The sequence below is a fragment of the Dipteris shenzhenensis genome, chromosome 27 (genome assembly GCF_047967505.1).
Source record: "Dipteris shenzhenensis isolate YYH24624 ecotype China chromosome 27, Dip_SZ_1.0, whole genome shotgun sequence".
Taxonomy (NCBI): Eukaryota; Viridiplantae; Streptophyta; class Polypodiopsida; order Gleicheniales; family Dipteridaceae; genus Dipteris; species Dipteris shenzhenensis.
Genome location: NC_141622.1, coordinates 29,910,620 through 29,926,025, shown reverse-complemented (window position 1 = coordinate 29,926,025; position 15,406 = coordinate 29,910,620). Strand labels below are relative to the sequence as shown.

General features: G+C 44.8%; 1 protein-coding gene across 1 annotated transcript in view; it reads right to left on the bottom strand.

Annotated features, from left to right (window-relative positions):
• The window catches only part of TAF5 (TBP-associated factor 5), a 123,767-nt gene extending 118,827 nt beyond the window's left edge, over positions 1 to 4,940 (bottom strand). The window contains exons 1-2 of the mRNA XM_087398292.1: positions 4,729 to 4,940; positions 4,456 to 4,537 (exon numbers count right to left, since the gene is read on the bottom strand). Coding sequence (XP_087254418.1) covers positions 4,456 to 4,537; positions 4,729 to 4,886 — 240 coding nt within the window. The 5' untranslated portion in view covers positions 4,887 to 4,940. The remainder of the gene's footprint in view (positions 1 to 4,455; positions 4,538 to 4,728) is intronic.
• Between the last annotated feature and the right edge of the window lie 10,466 nt (positions 4,941 to 15,406).

The window sequence follows — 15,406 nt, the reverse complement described above, 5'->3', positions numbered from 1 at the left end:
CCTATAATCGTCTGATCATACGAGATTGTGGGAAAATGTCGAAGGCCTTCCAAAAGCCTACAACACAACTGTAGACTTTCTGGGATCGCAATCGTGCCTCCTCAATGATTGCCCGCAGAGCGAAGATATGATCCAAAGTGGAATGTTGTCTCCTAAAACCAGCCTGCCCCAGTACTCGCTACCCATGCATCTTTGTGTAGGAGCTGATCTCTCTCTAGGACCGACCTGTAAATCTTGGCCAACGTGTGACCAATCAGCACCTATTTGTCCACATCAGCTTTCTCAGCTAGTAGAGCCACATTTGTAGCCTCCAAACTATCAACTTTTCAATCAGTACAAGGCATATTTTGTTGAGGCAGGCAAGCACATCAGCTGTGAGTTTATGAGGTGTCCCAGAGGGCTGCCATGCGTGTAGGCATTGTGCAAAATAGTCCTGTAAATCACTGCTAGTTACATAAAAATATGCAGCAAGTGTGACTTACATATCTCTCTATAACCTTTCTTGGTTGGAATCTTGATCTGGTAATGGACTGGTCTCTATTTTGCAGGTTTGCAAGCCTGGGATGTGCTGAAGAATTGAGCACCAGAGTTATAAGGCCTAAGATGGCCTGAAGAGGTGGCCTGGAGCAGTCAGGGGACCCCTGTGCCTATTGCTTCACTATGGTTCTCTGGCAGTTCTCTGTCGGGGGGCCTTAGGCGGGGCCTGGGTCTATAGAGCTGCTCCGATCAGCCACGTTTGGCAATAGGCCAAGCTAGGGGCTGTGCGTAGCAGCTGTATAGCCTGGCGCACAGCCAAGGAGGCTTTGCGACAGCCACAAGGCCCTGCAGCAAGAGCCCGGCAGCATGAAAGCAGGGTGGGAGGCAGAACAGCTAGGCAGGGCTACGCAACAGTATGGCGAGGTTGGGAAAGGGGGGGGGGGGGGGGGGCGGTGCTGCTAAAATATTAAAGTCTTCGGAAAACCGATGGGTCTATGAGACTATGAAAAAACCTGATACAAATCCAGCTAGACGGGTGGAGCTACTAACCGAGTATCCACACCCATACAGACAGAAAACTGTATCATACAGTCACATCAAACAATAATAGTAATCATCTACAGAAAAACCATCCTCAACTACCGTCGCAAGACAGAATTAAGTGTGCTATAGGACAACGTGGCCCCTCCCCTCGTCAGTAGTGAGGGAGTGATAGCATGAAATCAGATATGGAGTGCTGGCGACCCCCAGTGGGTGCCGTCCTACGCTCTCTCCTGGTCACAGCTCTGCGTCTGACGACATTCTGGCTCCCACTCTGAACATGGAGGGAATGATCAGTGACCTGTTGGAGACCAGAGGAGAGGATGAGTGCAGCAGTAGAGGCTCTCAGAGTTGGTTGAAAGGAGTCTTTGGACAGTCCAGGTGCACAGCGAGGCAGATCTACATGCTGTAGAAGAGCCACAATGTGGTGCTCAGGAGGATCCAAAGAAGATGAGCAGCAGGCTCACCTAGGTCAGTCACTGAAGCCTGAAGGAAACACGCGGTGATCTAGGAGAGTTCTACCACAGTAGGAGCAGCAAACAGAGTCTGAGCCTGGTGCCCTACCTCAGCAATTGTTTGCTGCAGGTGATGGTAAGATTTGACAAGGTTTTGTACTTCAATCTGTTACCTATATGTGAACAAGTTTGGCGTGTAATCACTTCATCTGAAGTGCTCTCTCTCTACATACAAGCACACACAGTGACTTGCCGTTTGAAGTTTTTTGTTGTGAGACCTAGAGACGGTTTATTCTGCTGTGTAGGGGTTGGCCGATCCGATTTCTCTAATATGGATAGCTCGTTATTGGTGTCAGAAAATGCCCCAAATGTGAACCCAGGAGGCAAGGGGGCGTGACACCTGCAATAAGGTTAGCCTTGGGCCGCCATGCATATGGCCAACCAATTGTGGAATTCATAGGCTGCCATGTGGGCAGTTATAGAGCTGCTACAAGGGGAACTTTGTGGCTGCTGCTACAAGAGCAGCACAATGGCTGCCATGTAGGCAGCAGGTTAGGCTGCATGTTGGCAGCAGATCTACCATGACTCTGGCTCCCATGTGACCAGCAGATATGGCCCAGGGGCAGGAAAGTCAAGGCCCTAGCACCTGGAAGGGCTAGTAAAAGAACCCACAGAACTGTAGAAGCCACCTGGGATGCCTGACAGGTTCAGCCATTTGAGGAAGGGAGTCGGTCATCTGGGTTGGCCTCCAGGGTTCCAGTTGGCCTGTTCATTGGCCCAATCGGCCTACTTGGAGGGGGGAAATGCAACCAGCACTCCTCCAACCACCACATGCCACTGAGGCCGCAGGAGGACGCAGCTACGATGGAGCACTAGGAGCAATGAGGCTCAGTTTTGGTCGAGTATAGCACAGGCTGCACAGTCCCAAGGCGTGCTGAGATTATCTTGTAAGAGTTTTGATGTGCCCTGTCCACGCATTGTGGAGCAAGGCGACGAAGTTGTTTTTGCTGCCTATATTGCTGAGTAGTACTCCAGACTAGGAAATGTGTCGATCTACTTGTATGCACATGTTTCAGTGTGATCAAAGGATAGTGTGATCCATGGGTATAATCATTCCGCTGCAGAGATTTGTCTGCAGCAAAAGCATGGCTTATTATCCAAGACATGGTATAAGAGCCCAAAAGATATGCTTAAGAGATCTACTCTGACATCTGAAGGGTCATTGAAGAGGAGGCCGCTACTTGAAGCTTTCTGCCAATACAAGTAGTTTATGTAAAGAAGGGTACATGCACAGTCCTTGCAATCTGCCCTATCTAGGCAGGCCAAAACCACTCTCCCAAGGCAACACTCCACCTCTCTGAGGCGGCAGCCCTCCCACAACAAAAGTTGCATACTCCTCTTGCAGAATGTCGATGGCCCAGCAATTGCCTAACCTCTCCATGACTATAACCATATCTCACTGTTAACAAATCAAGCAGCTTCTTATCCAAAGGGTCCCAGTCAATGGCTGGAAGCTCTAATTGAAGGGCCGCATCAAAAGCTGTATTGTAGAACACCAATGAGGACGTTCACGAGAATTGTCCCGTCCAGAGCACTAAGGGGATCCTCATCTACATCGCATAGGCCCTCTCCCCAAGCCTTTAATATAGTTATCTCAATCTCCTATATCCATTGTACTGCTTCCCACATGCATCCAAGTGCTAGGACTAATCCGCTCCAAGTCCCCATGGGCCAGGCTAGGACACTATCCCACTACGCCCAAACAATATACCTCTTGATAACGTACATAGCTCTGAGGATGGAGATCTGGACCCAGTGCACCACTTCAAGAAACCACGCTAGTCTCCAGCCCTAGAGGGGACTTGCAGGAGAGTTCCTCCATGAGAGCCGTAGTCAGGCCTCTGGGCTCACCTCCTCACATTCATTGGTGCATATCTAGTCTTCTTTTTGCCTTGAACCTTGATCCAAGCCCTGCCTGAAGGGGTGGACGCCCAAGCAGGAGCCTGTGTGATAGGGAGGGTCCCGTTTCTGTAGGATACGAAGCAATGGCAAGCCTTGGCCACATGGCCGAACTATAGCGCACACATTGAACAGGTAGACCTTCCACCTCCACCCTCGGGCAAAACTGCCTCCTCCCAAAGTCTCCAACAAGATCTCTAAAGGAAGGCACTCCTCATCCTATAATACCAGGCAAACCTTGATTACCAACATAGCGGATTGGGGGGACTCCAATACTAATCCTAAACATCCGTAACTGGAGGGAAGGAAACCCCTATCCTCCCTAGGGGAACCAAAGAAAGGTAGAGAGACCAGAGCCCTATGCTTGGCATGTGATGTTTCATTTCATGTCATCCATCGTAAAATAACATTATGAGATAAAATAGAAATGAATTCCGTGGAATAATATATACCTTTGTAAGACTAGAATATATCCAATCGTACAAATTTAGAGTTTTTGTTGTTCTAAAGTCTTTTTAGGTGCTGGGGCTTCTGCACCCGCATAAGATAATTCGATGTAGTTGAACAGCTAATCTATGGAATAATGTAGCGCTGTTACATCCGCTTGCAAAATTCACAATGTCTTTCATGGATCATTGCTGAAGCACTTGTGTTGGTAGAATTTCTTAGGCTTAAGACAAGTTTACCACATAGAAGAGAGAGAGAGAAAAGGGTGGGGACAAAAATAGCAACCAAGAAGAAGGAGAAGAGGGAGAGAAAGGGGGAGTAACAATCAAATGCCATATTGACACGCAAACAAGGCAAAAATAGAATTTTTGTCATCTTCAACAAAACGGGCTCATCACTATAGCCTTTCCTCCAGGGCAGGCCAAAAACACTTATATCGATCCTTCTTGTTGATTCTAAGTCGGAATAGGACCCTAATTCAAAATTAGCTACAGTAATTAACCAGAGGCTATCTCGACAAAACCGCTCCTTCTGTTGAAGTCTTCAAACTTGTCTAATTTGAGGATGATTCACGGACCTTGTACAAATCTAGAGACGAATGGACCCAATTTCGAAGCTTGCTGTAACCTTCTTTATATAGAATTGCAACATTGTCCGACCTGTAAAAATCCCGAGCGTATCGCTCATCAAAGGATGCAGATTTTCCGTTGAAATCTGGTGACTTGCGCTCGAGAAGAATCAAAACGGACCGTTTTGGGTCCTGAGCTTTTCGGATTTTTGTGTGCTTATCCAGTAGCAACAATGCAGAAATTTTAGTTCTAGCAGCTACATGATCGATATCAAAACTTACTTGGAGTAGTGTAAAATTTGATTGGCAACGTCGGGGTCAGTCTTAGAGGCTGAAGCGGTGGACTTGAGGTGCTCCTCGTGAAAGGCTTGCTCTGCCTGGCGGTATCCTTTCTTCTTGAGGTAGGCGAGGACAGCCTTCTCAATTTGCTCTTCATCCATGTCTCCCCGCTCTCGATGCGAAAGCTCACGAGTTTAATTTATACTGTCGTGGGCTTCGGGTTCACACAAACCTGGGGGGAGCCAATTAGGCTGTCTTCACACCATCGGCGCTCGTACCAGGATCGTTGCCGCGTGTCGTCATCAGGGCCGGTTCACACCACCTGTCCCGACTCCCTTCAAACGTGGAGAGGAGGGGCGTCCTCCTACGTGGTCCAATTTGCGAGCAAGGCCCGGATGCCTCGCATTAAAAAAGTCATCCGGGTAACAAAGCCCGCCCACGCTTTGGGCGTTCGTCCAACAAAAGGCGCGAGATACAATTACTAGTGATTGGACCCTAGTATCCTGTCCAACAAAAGACTTCCTTGCCACTACACCAATCAAAGTTCCTGGAGAGCATTTTTTATAAAACCTGATACAGGCTGGTGTGAACTACAACACCCACCCAGACATCTTTTCCCTTTTTCTCTTCCACTGCCAGGCGGGTGGTGTGAACCCGGTAGGAGGAGATGGAATGAGCCAATCATGTCACAGTGGCCATGGAGTGGGCACCCTTCATGTGGACACAAATCTTGAGCCCGCGTCCCAAACTAGGACAACAACCCTTCACACCACCTTTTGGAGGATGGCGCGAGCAAGTGGTGTGAACCTAGCCACAAGTGGAGTGGGTGCACAAGTTAGGTCTTGATGAGACGCGAACGTGTGGACTGAGTAGTCCACACCACCTAGCGAACATGTCCAAATGGGCTCAACTCACGATAAATTTTGTCTGAAAAGGAGTTTTTCAGCATTAAAAAGTTTGATGGGACAAACTTTTCTTTGTAGAAAGAACAAATAAGGGATGTGCTTATTCAAAAGAAGCACATTAAACCCTTGGATGGGATTGAAGCTAAGCCTGCAAAGATGTCTGAGGATGATTGGAATGAGTTGGATGCATTAGCAAAGTCTACTATTAGACTTCATCTTGCAAAGTCAGTTTATTTCACAGTAGTAAATGAGCAGACTATGGAAGATTTGTGGAAGAAATTGTGTGCCACTTATGAGAAGGAAACTGCCTCTAATAAAGTTTACCTCATGAAGAGGTTGTTTGAGCTGCAGATGAAGGAAGGGGTCTCCATTGCTTCTCACTTGAATGAATTCAATATTATTTTCAGCCAGCTTCAGGCTCAGAAGATGAATTTTGATGTGGAGACTAAGGCAATATTTCTCTTATGTTCATTGCCATCCTCATGGGATACCTTCCGTACAGCTGTCAGTAACTCTGCACCTGGTGGAGTACTGAAATTTGATGATGTTGTGGGTATCTTGTTGGCCGAGGAGATTAGACGGAAGTCTATGGATGGCAACAAGCAGGATGCAGCCTTAAATGTGCAAAGGGGCAGATCACAGTTCAGGGGGAAGTCCCAAGAAAGAGGGAAGTCTCGTAGCAAATCCAGGGCACGGAACATTGAGTGTTACCATCGTGGCAAGAAGGGCCATATGAAAAAGGATTGCTACAAGCTAAAAAGAGGCTAAAAAGAGAGCAAAAGGATAAGAAAAAGAATGCAAATTGGGGTGCAAATCAAAAGGAAGAGAGTCCAAGGGAGGACAAAGGAAAAGTGAAGATCGAGGAGATCAATGCAGTCACACATGATAGTGACAATGACGTTCTCTTCATGTCTAGTTTATCTACAGAGTTGCTTGCCACTTCAGATGATGCATATTCCCAGGATTGGATTTTGGATTCTAGTGCTTCATTCCATGTTACTCCCCATAGGGAATGGTTCTCCACTTATGACAGTGGAAAGACAGGTTGTGTTCATCTTGGAAATGACTATGCATGTGACATAGTGGGAGTAGGTGACATAAAGTTTTCTTTTGCAAATGGGTCTGCATTTGTTTTGAAACATGTGAGACATGTGCCTAAGCTGACCAAGAGTCTTATTTCAGTGGGTCAGCTAGATGATGCTGGTTTTCATACCACTTTTGGCTTTTAGAGTCGGAAAATTCAAAAGGGCTCTATGCTTTTGGCCAGGGGTGCCAAGTGTGGGACTTTGTATCCCTTACATGTATCAGGGGTATTTGATCATGTTGTTGCAATAACCGAGCAGCCAAGCACTTCTTTGTGGCATTACAGGTTGGGGCACATGAGCCAGAATGGAATGAAACTCTTATGCCATTTGGGTTATGTACCGCATTTGAGTTTCTCTGATTTTGAATTTTGTGAGCATTGTCTCTATGGGAAGCAGACTAAATCAGCCCATAAAAGAAGGGGAAAGAAAGAGTTTGAAAAGCTTGATTTGGTGCATTCAGACGTATGTGGTCCCATGCCTACACGGTCATTAGGCGGGGCTGAATACTATGTGACATTCATTGATGATGCAACTAGGAAAGTGTGGGCTTATGCTATAGCTCAGAAAAGTGATGTGTTCCAGGTATTTCAGAAATGGCTGGCCTTGGTTGAGAATCAGTCAGGTAGAACGCTTAAATGCCTACGGACTGACAATGGTGGAGAGTATCTCTCTCATGACTTTCAGCATTTCTATGATACACGTGGGATTAAGAGGGAGCTCACATCCCCTCGTACTCCATAGCAAAATCCAGTTTTGCAGAAAAGATGAACCGTACCATTCAAGAAAGGTTGCAATGCATGCTTTCCAATGCAAGTCTTTTTGGTGGTTTTTGGGCTGAGGCAATGAAGACTGCAATGCATGTGATCAATAGATCACCTAGTAAGAGTTTGGATGGTGGTATTCCTGAAGAGGCATGGAGTGGGAAGAAGCCCTCTTACTCTCATTTGCGTATATTTGGGTGTGAGGCATATGCACATGTGCCAAAAGAGCTTCGAAAGAAGCTAGATCCTAAGTCTAGGAAATGCATCTTTCTGGGTTATGGTGAAAGTGGAGAGATGGGCTATCGTCTCTAGAGATGTGCATCTGCTTTGGTAAAGGAGACATGCGTGTACTTGGGTACATAGATTCAGACTATGCAGGGCATGTGGATAGTAGGAGATCCACTTCTGGTTATGCGTTCACCTTTGCAGGTGGTGCAGTGTCGTGGATGTCTCGCACACAGAAGTGCGTTGCTTTGTCTACCACAGAGGCTGAGTATGTTGCAGCCACAGAGGGTTGCAAGGAGGCTATATGGCTTGATCGGCTAGTGGGAGATTTGGGGATTCATATAGGTGTACCGACATTGCATAGTGATTCCATGAGTGCTATTCAGCTAGCACAGAATCCGGTCTTTCATGCAAAGACCAAACACATTGATGTCGGTTACCATTTCATCAGGGAGGTACTTGAGGACAAGCGCATAGAGCTTGTCAAGGTTCATACAGATGATAACCCTGCAGATATGCTGATGAAGAGTCTACCTAGTCAACGGTTTGAGTATTGTCGTGTATTGATGGGCATTGGATAGTATGCCCACTGGTTGTTCTCCCTTAAAGGCACATTGTCCTTTAAGTGGGAGGTTGTGGGGGTTAAAGGTCACTGTGCCTTTACCCCAGTTATGTACAATACTCAAACACATATATAAATGAATGAAAAAGAAGATTAGGGAGGTTTTGCACCCACCAAAACTTGTGGCTCTCTGTCTCTCTCTCTCCTTCTTCCATTCTTGCTTCCGTTGAGATCACTCTCACAAAACCATCCTTCCTTCCATTGGACATGCTTTTGGAATAGTGCCACCTGAGTTTGGGCCACATGATTGCTAGAAAGCTTGTAGCACAGGTAGAATATGGTACAATGGGAGCCAGAAATGAGCAAAGGCAGCAAAATTACTTGAGAGGAGTAGAATGTGAGAATGTTGAGCTATCTTTTTAAAAGCTTGAGGCACCCAGGTGCATGGTTGAATCCACTTCTTTGAGGGCATGTTTCCACGAGCTTGAGTGTGCACACGGGAGGGCCTTGAGGAACTCTGAGATCTCCTCTTCAATAAAAGATGCCTCCACCTACATGCTCATGCTTAGGGAGACTACCGAAGCTATATTGGCCTAGATAGCCTCCCGAGCAATGAGAACATGTGGGGGCAACTCCTTAACTTGAAAAAAACACTAATATTTCAAGAATCTCTTACCAGTCTAAGTGAATTTGCCCACTCTCATCCCTCAAGTGTTGAAGCTGGATCCTTATTGACCTAACATGCCTTGGAGGAATGATAGGAAAACTTCACTTTGCAAAATTGCCATGGTCGTATACCTTTGGGAAATGGCTTGTGAAATAGAGATGTCAACCTTTAGTGGAGCTCTCTCCCATCGATGGTCTCAAGGTAGATCTCATGTGAAAGGGAAGTGCTTGGGGGAGGATGGATTGACCCTAGCCTTATTTTGCTTCTTTTGAAAGCTCACTCATACCCCTCTTCAAGATATTTTCAACTCAGGCTCCCTTCCTCACTCCAAGAGTCGAGGATGGATTTGTTTGATTCCAAAGGGGGGGGAGATAGATTCAAATGGATTTATTTATCACTCTAATGGATGCTGCTTATAAGATCTTAGCCAAGGTCTTGAGCCTCCAATTGTGCGACCCCACCTCACAAACATCATCCACGATACTCAAACAGGTTTTGTTTAGGAGCATAGCATCCTAGAAAACATCTTCAATTTCTGGGAGGTTGTTGATTGAAGAGGAGTCAAAGCCTCTTGTCATCCTTCTCTTGAATTTGATAAGCCGCATGACAGGGTGGAGTGGTCCTTTTTGGAGGGCACTATGCAAAGGTTGGGCTTCTTAGAGTGGTGGATTCAAGGGGCCATTTTTGTTCCTTTCTCGGTCTTCATGACTTGGGGTTTAGTGGCTGGCTCTCTCTTTTGAGGTCTTAGGTTTCTTATGAGAGGCGTGGCTCTTCTTAGGATCTTTTGATTTAACGACATTTAGTTGAGTCATGTTCTTTGAATGATGTTCCCCACTTTCCCTATAGTCTTGCACATGCCTCACTGGATATTCTTTGGGAGACTTTGGCGAGTATTATATTGGAGAGCCAGTACGTAGAGGCTTTGGATGCCTCTTAGAGCCTTCACACACTTTGGCTTGTATTTGCAAAAACACTGGGGAGATTTTGTACATAATTTGTGATGGCCATTTTGGGGAGCATATAGGGGTCTTCCTAGGTGGCTTTTATCGAGGATTGTTTTCCTCAAGGAGTGAAGTAGCTCCCCTTTTTTCTCAAAGTCCACCGCAAGGTTGAGGTGGCACTTTCAACCTCAACCTTAGTGCTTTTGTAGCTCTTTTGATGAGTAGTTGTTTGCCCACCCTCGGTGTTTTGTTTTTTGTGCTCTGCGTGATGCATTTTTAATGGGGATAGTTGGATGGTCATAAGTTAGTTTGAGAATGACTTGCCCATAGATGGAGTGCATAGGATGGTGAATACTTGGATGTATATCTAGACATTTGCAAGTATGTATGCATCTTAGTTCTTTTTAACATGTGATTGAGATAATGACCCATAGTTTGGGTGTAGTAAACCTTCCTTCCCCTCTTGGCATGCTATAACATACATGTTCTTTGTGATGGTGGTAGGTCAATACACTTTCCTCGATTCAAAAGTTGAATCGTGCATGCATTACCCCACATGTGCATAGGGAGGTCAGGTGACTGAGGCTTTTGGGAGACTTGTTACCTTGTTCTGAGGAAAGGCCAACATGGCAATGTTCAGAGAAAACCTACAAACTACATACAATGAACGTGCAATGAAATCTACAAACTATATACAATGAACCATCAATTTTCACTTAAAAAACCTACAAACTACATACAATGAACTTGCAATTTTCACTTTTAAAACATGGCAATGTTTAGAGAAAACCTACGAACTATATACAATGGACCTGCAATTTTAATTTTATCAGTCTTCATGACTTGGGGTTCGGTGGCTGGCTCTCTCTTTTGAGGCCTTAGGTTTCTTATGAGAGGTGTGGCTCTTCTTAGGATCTTTTGGTTTAACAACATTTAGTTGAGTCATGTTCTTTGGATGATGTTCCCCACTTTGCCTACAATCTTGCACATGCCTTGGTGGATATTCTTTGGGAGACTTTGGCAAGCATTACATTGGAGAGCCAGTGCATAGAGGTTTTGGATGCCTCTTAGAACCTTCACACACTTTGGCTTGTATTTGTAAAAACACTGGGGAGATTTTGTACATAATTTGATGGCCATTTTGGGGAGCATATAGGGGTCTTCCAGGGTGGCTTTTACCAAGGACTATTTTCCTCAAGGAGTGAAGTAGCTCCTCTTTTTTCTCAAAGTCCCCCGCAAGGTTGAGGTGGCACTTTCAACCTCAACCTTAGTGCTTTTCTAGCTTTTTTTGATGAGTAGTTGTTTGCCCACCCTAGGTGTTTTGTTTTTCGTGCTTTGCATGATGCATTTCTCATGGATAGTTGGATGGTCATAAGTTAGTTTGAGAATGAATTGCCCATAGATGGAGTGCATAGGATGGTGAATAATTGGATGCATATCTAGACATTTGCTGCAAGTATGTATGCATCTTAGTTCTTTTTAACATGTGATTGAGATAACGACCCATAGTTTGGGTGTAGTAAACCTTCCTTCCCCTCTTGGCATGCTATAACAAACATGTTCTTTGCGATGGTGGTAGGTCAATACACTCTCCTCAATTCAAAAGTTGAATTGTGCATGCATTACCCCCACATGTGCATAGGGAAGTCAGATTTGGTATAGTGGTCAGGTGACTGAGGCTTTTGGGAGACTCGTTACCTTGTTATGAGGAAAGGCCAACATGGCAATGTTCAGAGAAAACCTACAAACTACATACGATGAACCTGCAATGAAACCTACGAACTATATACAATGAACCATCAATTTTCACTTTTAAAACCTACTACAATGAACCTGCAATTTTCACTTTAAAAACATGGCAATGTTTAGAGAAAACCTACAAACTATATACAATGGACTTGCAATCTTAATTTTAAAAAAAATCTATCTCAATTTGTAAAATCTACAAAATTTTAGGCAAAGGAAAATGTTTTCTATGAGCTATGCAACGTGGTAAGCATTCACACCAACTGGTGCCCTAGCCTCGACGCAGCCTGCAAAGTTTGTAAGCGGTGTCGAGGGATGAGCGGTTCACACCATCTTCTCAAGCGAAGAAAAAATGCACTTCTTTTTTGTGATTGGCTTGTTAGCGAGGATGCCATGATGCAAATGAAACAAAATCCCAAATGCTAGTGCCTGCAAGAGAAAATCACACCAAATACCAAGTGCACCCAAATGTGTATGCCACAATAGAGTGAAATATCACCAAAACTCAAAGCTCAAAGCATCAAAAGATGCATCTGACTCATGTGCATATACTATGCATCCATATGAGCAAATCTGGCCCAAAAGAAAATGCTAATAAGTGCCAAATGACTCAAGCATAAACACCGTCCACTAGCATATGCATCAATAATATGTCATCCAAGAGAGCATAGCACTATCAGTCCATCACCTGCAATGTGTCAAAGCTATCCCTCAGCATAAAATAGCATCCATGTGCAAAGCGTCCATAAAAATAGCATCCCACAAGGCAATTTGGGCCTATCAGCGCATCCAATAAGGACCGCAATGCATCCAAATAACCTATAAATCATCCATTGCATCCAAATGCACACCACGAATGAGCGCACACTGCTCAAACTGCAACCAGAGTGATCTGCATGAGGTATGCTCAAGAAATCATAGTCCCACGGTAATGACCGCTACTAAAAATAGAACCTGAGATGCCAAAACACGGGCGCCATTGCATAATCGGACTCAATAAGAAAATCTGCAAATATCTCTCTTTTGCCAGAACTCCAAAATCCCAACCGATGAGTGAGAAATGGGAGTCAACACTTATCCACTGCCATGTGGCATAAATCTAAGGTTTCAAAACCTTAGAATGAAAAATGCATAACAGAGAGATGAAATCGAATACACAGAGATCTATAACTCTGAAAATCCTCCACCGAATCACGCAAGAACTGATAGGTAGGGGTTTTTGGGCGTCCGGAACGCAATGGGACAGACGGTTTTGAAAACCGTGGTCTCAATCACTAGGTCTAGCACACGGACTGAAAAACGTTTTTGGAAACAGAGCTGTCTGTAAACTCCACCAGAGTGCAAATGATGAGCAACATAGAAGTTTTAGGACCTCCTAAGTCCACCGGAACTAACAGATCTTCAAATGGTTGCTCCAAACTTGAGTTCCAACACCCAGGCAAAAAACGCAGAAACTGACACAGAGAGCCAGAAATCCAATGAAATGATCCCGGATTCAAGAATGAAGGTGTTTCCAAGCTCCTGAAGTGAAGTGGACACCAAAAGCAAGCAATAATTGCCTCTACAAGTCAATACAGAGTCTCTGTCATCAAACGGAACAGGGAAAAGCTCAAAAAACGACTTTTTCTTTGAAAGATCTTAACAGTCTCTCAAAACCACTTCGCAAAGCCAAAGTGACTTTTACAAAGGTTCCTCTAAGGTCTCTGCACACTTGAATGCAAGTAAAGTCCCCCAAAAAGCTTCCCACAGAGCTTCTCCTTCCTCCCACAGAGCTGCTGAGCTTCAAGCATTCACGCACGCTCAGCTAGATCACCCGAGCTCTGATACCAGTTGAGAGTGATCTCAACGGAAGCAAGAATGGAAGAAGGAGAGAGAGAGACAGAGAACCACAAGTTTTGGTGGGTGCAGAATTTCCCTAATCTTCTTTTTCATTTATTTATATATGTGTTTGAGTATTGTACATAACTGGGGTAAAGGCACAGTGACCTTTAACCCCCACATTTTGTACTCCCTTGAGGGCCTTGGAAAGTGGAGCATCATCGAGAAGCAGGGCATGTGATGGGTCATGTCCATGTCGTCAACTATGAAACTAGGTACTAAGGAAAATGGGGCTCTACTTCGCAAGTGCTAGGGTGGTGGCAGGTGAGCTCAAATAAAGAAGATAAACTCCTCTCCTATAGGTGGTGACCCTTTGGATGCCCATTGTAGCACTAAGCTTGCATGTAACCAACCTTTTATCAGACTCACTATGGGCATGAGTCTAATAATTTTGCCCACCACGGTCCTCTGCTATAGAGATTGAACTGCTAGCTTCAACTATTGTTAATTATGGGAAAAAAGTAAAACCTTGATGGTAGTGGGGTCAAAGGTGCCACCATAAGAGCCCTTCTTACCAAAAAAAAGTTTCCACCAAGCTTCTTCTCTCTAAGATAAAAACTAAGATCCTTGCACTTTAAAAAGGGAAGGGGGGGTGGAAAAAAGGAGGGAAATAATAAGGAAAAATGTAAGATTCCGACCGAAAGGCTAGTCAAGAGCTCAGGCAAGGGGCTTCTCTAAGCTTGGGAGGTTGAAAGAAACAAAAGAAGAAAAGGATATATGAGCAACCAAAAGAGCCTATAGCGGCAACAGCAAGAGGTTGAGAAACTTCACTAAATAGTCATGAGAGCATGTAATGAGAGCCAAGAGATTAGAGGCACGCCGAAAGCAAGAAGGAGATGCTCCAAGTACACCCATCTAGAAAGAAACCCCAAGTGGGAGTCCCAACCAAAAAGAAAACAATCTGGAAGCTCCTAGGAGTTGCTCAAGCTTTGGGGCTATTGCATGCACCTTTGATCCTTTCCACGTGGCTCCTAACTGATTAGACCACCCCAACTAGGTAGGCGTTCCTGAATCATCGGCAGGTTTGACCGTTGGAGTCACTTGACTCGAATGCACCTCTGGCAAGTCTTTAAGGTTCAATGCAGTGGTGCCCCTGGTTATTATAGCATCGCCTGTGTGACCGTAGCCATTTTAGGATACAACAATTAAGTCAAACCCCATGGCACCTTACAATGATTGTTCCACGGGAAGCAGATATTAAAAGGGGAACCTTTCCCCTCTTTGTAAATTGTTGATTCTTGACTTTTGAAATACAAGCGACCTTGCTCAGTCAGGACCCGATGGTTGAGTCATAGGACTCCGTGGGGGTACTTTGAGTATTGTATTCTTCAAGTTCTACATTCTGGCTCCCAACCTTGTCTTTGTTTGTTCTTGCTTCATTTCTTTTAAGTAATGTATCAATGTGTTTGATTTAAGCATCTCATTTCAATTCTATACTACTTAATGCATGATCCACTTGCTTCGTTTCCCAGCTCGCGGATGTGGTTTATAGAAACATTGTATCGATATGACCAATTAACCTAGTAGACAAATCCCCACCGTTAACACCTTGGCGACCATGATCGTTAACCATACCTATTATGCTTTTGCTTCTGCATTGTTACACTTTCCTACAATACATTTTTGTGCGAGAAGCTCAATATAGTAATCACAAACTATGTTGCTCGTAGGATTCCATCGACTTAGTGGACTTCGAGGAAGCCAGGCCACACTAAGCGTGGACCATCAACCCAACTACAAACTTTGATGACAGTAGCGGAGAAGAAAGAGCTAGCAAACATCGTGAGCATAGAAGATTGCTCATGAAAACCAAGATATCATCTTGCTAACCTCTGCTTACTTGAAGATGGCATTGAAGCCTCATGGGGTTGCATCATGGTGTTTGGTGTTCCAAATGTTGTAACAATGGCC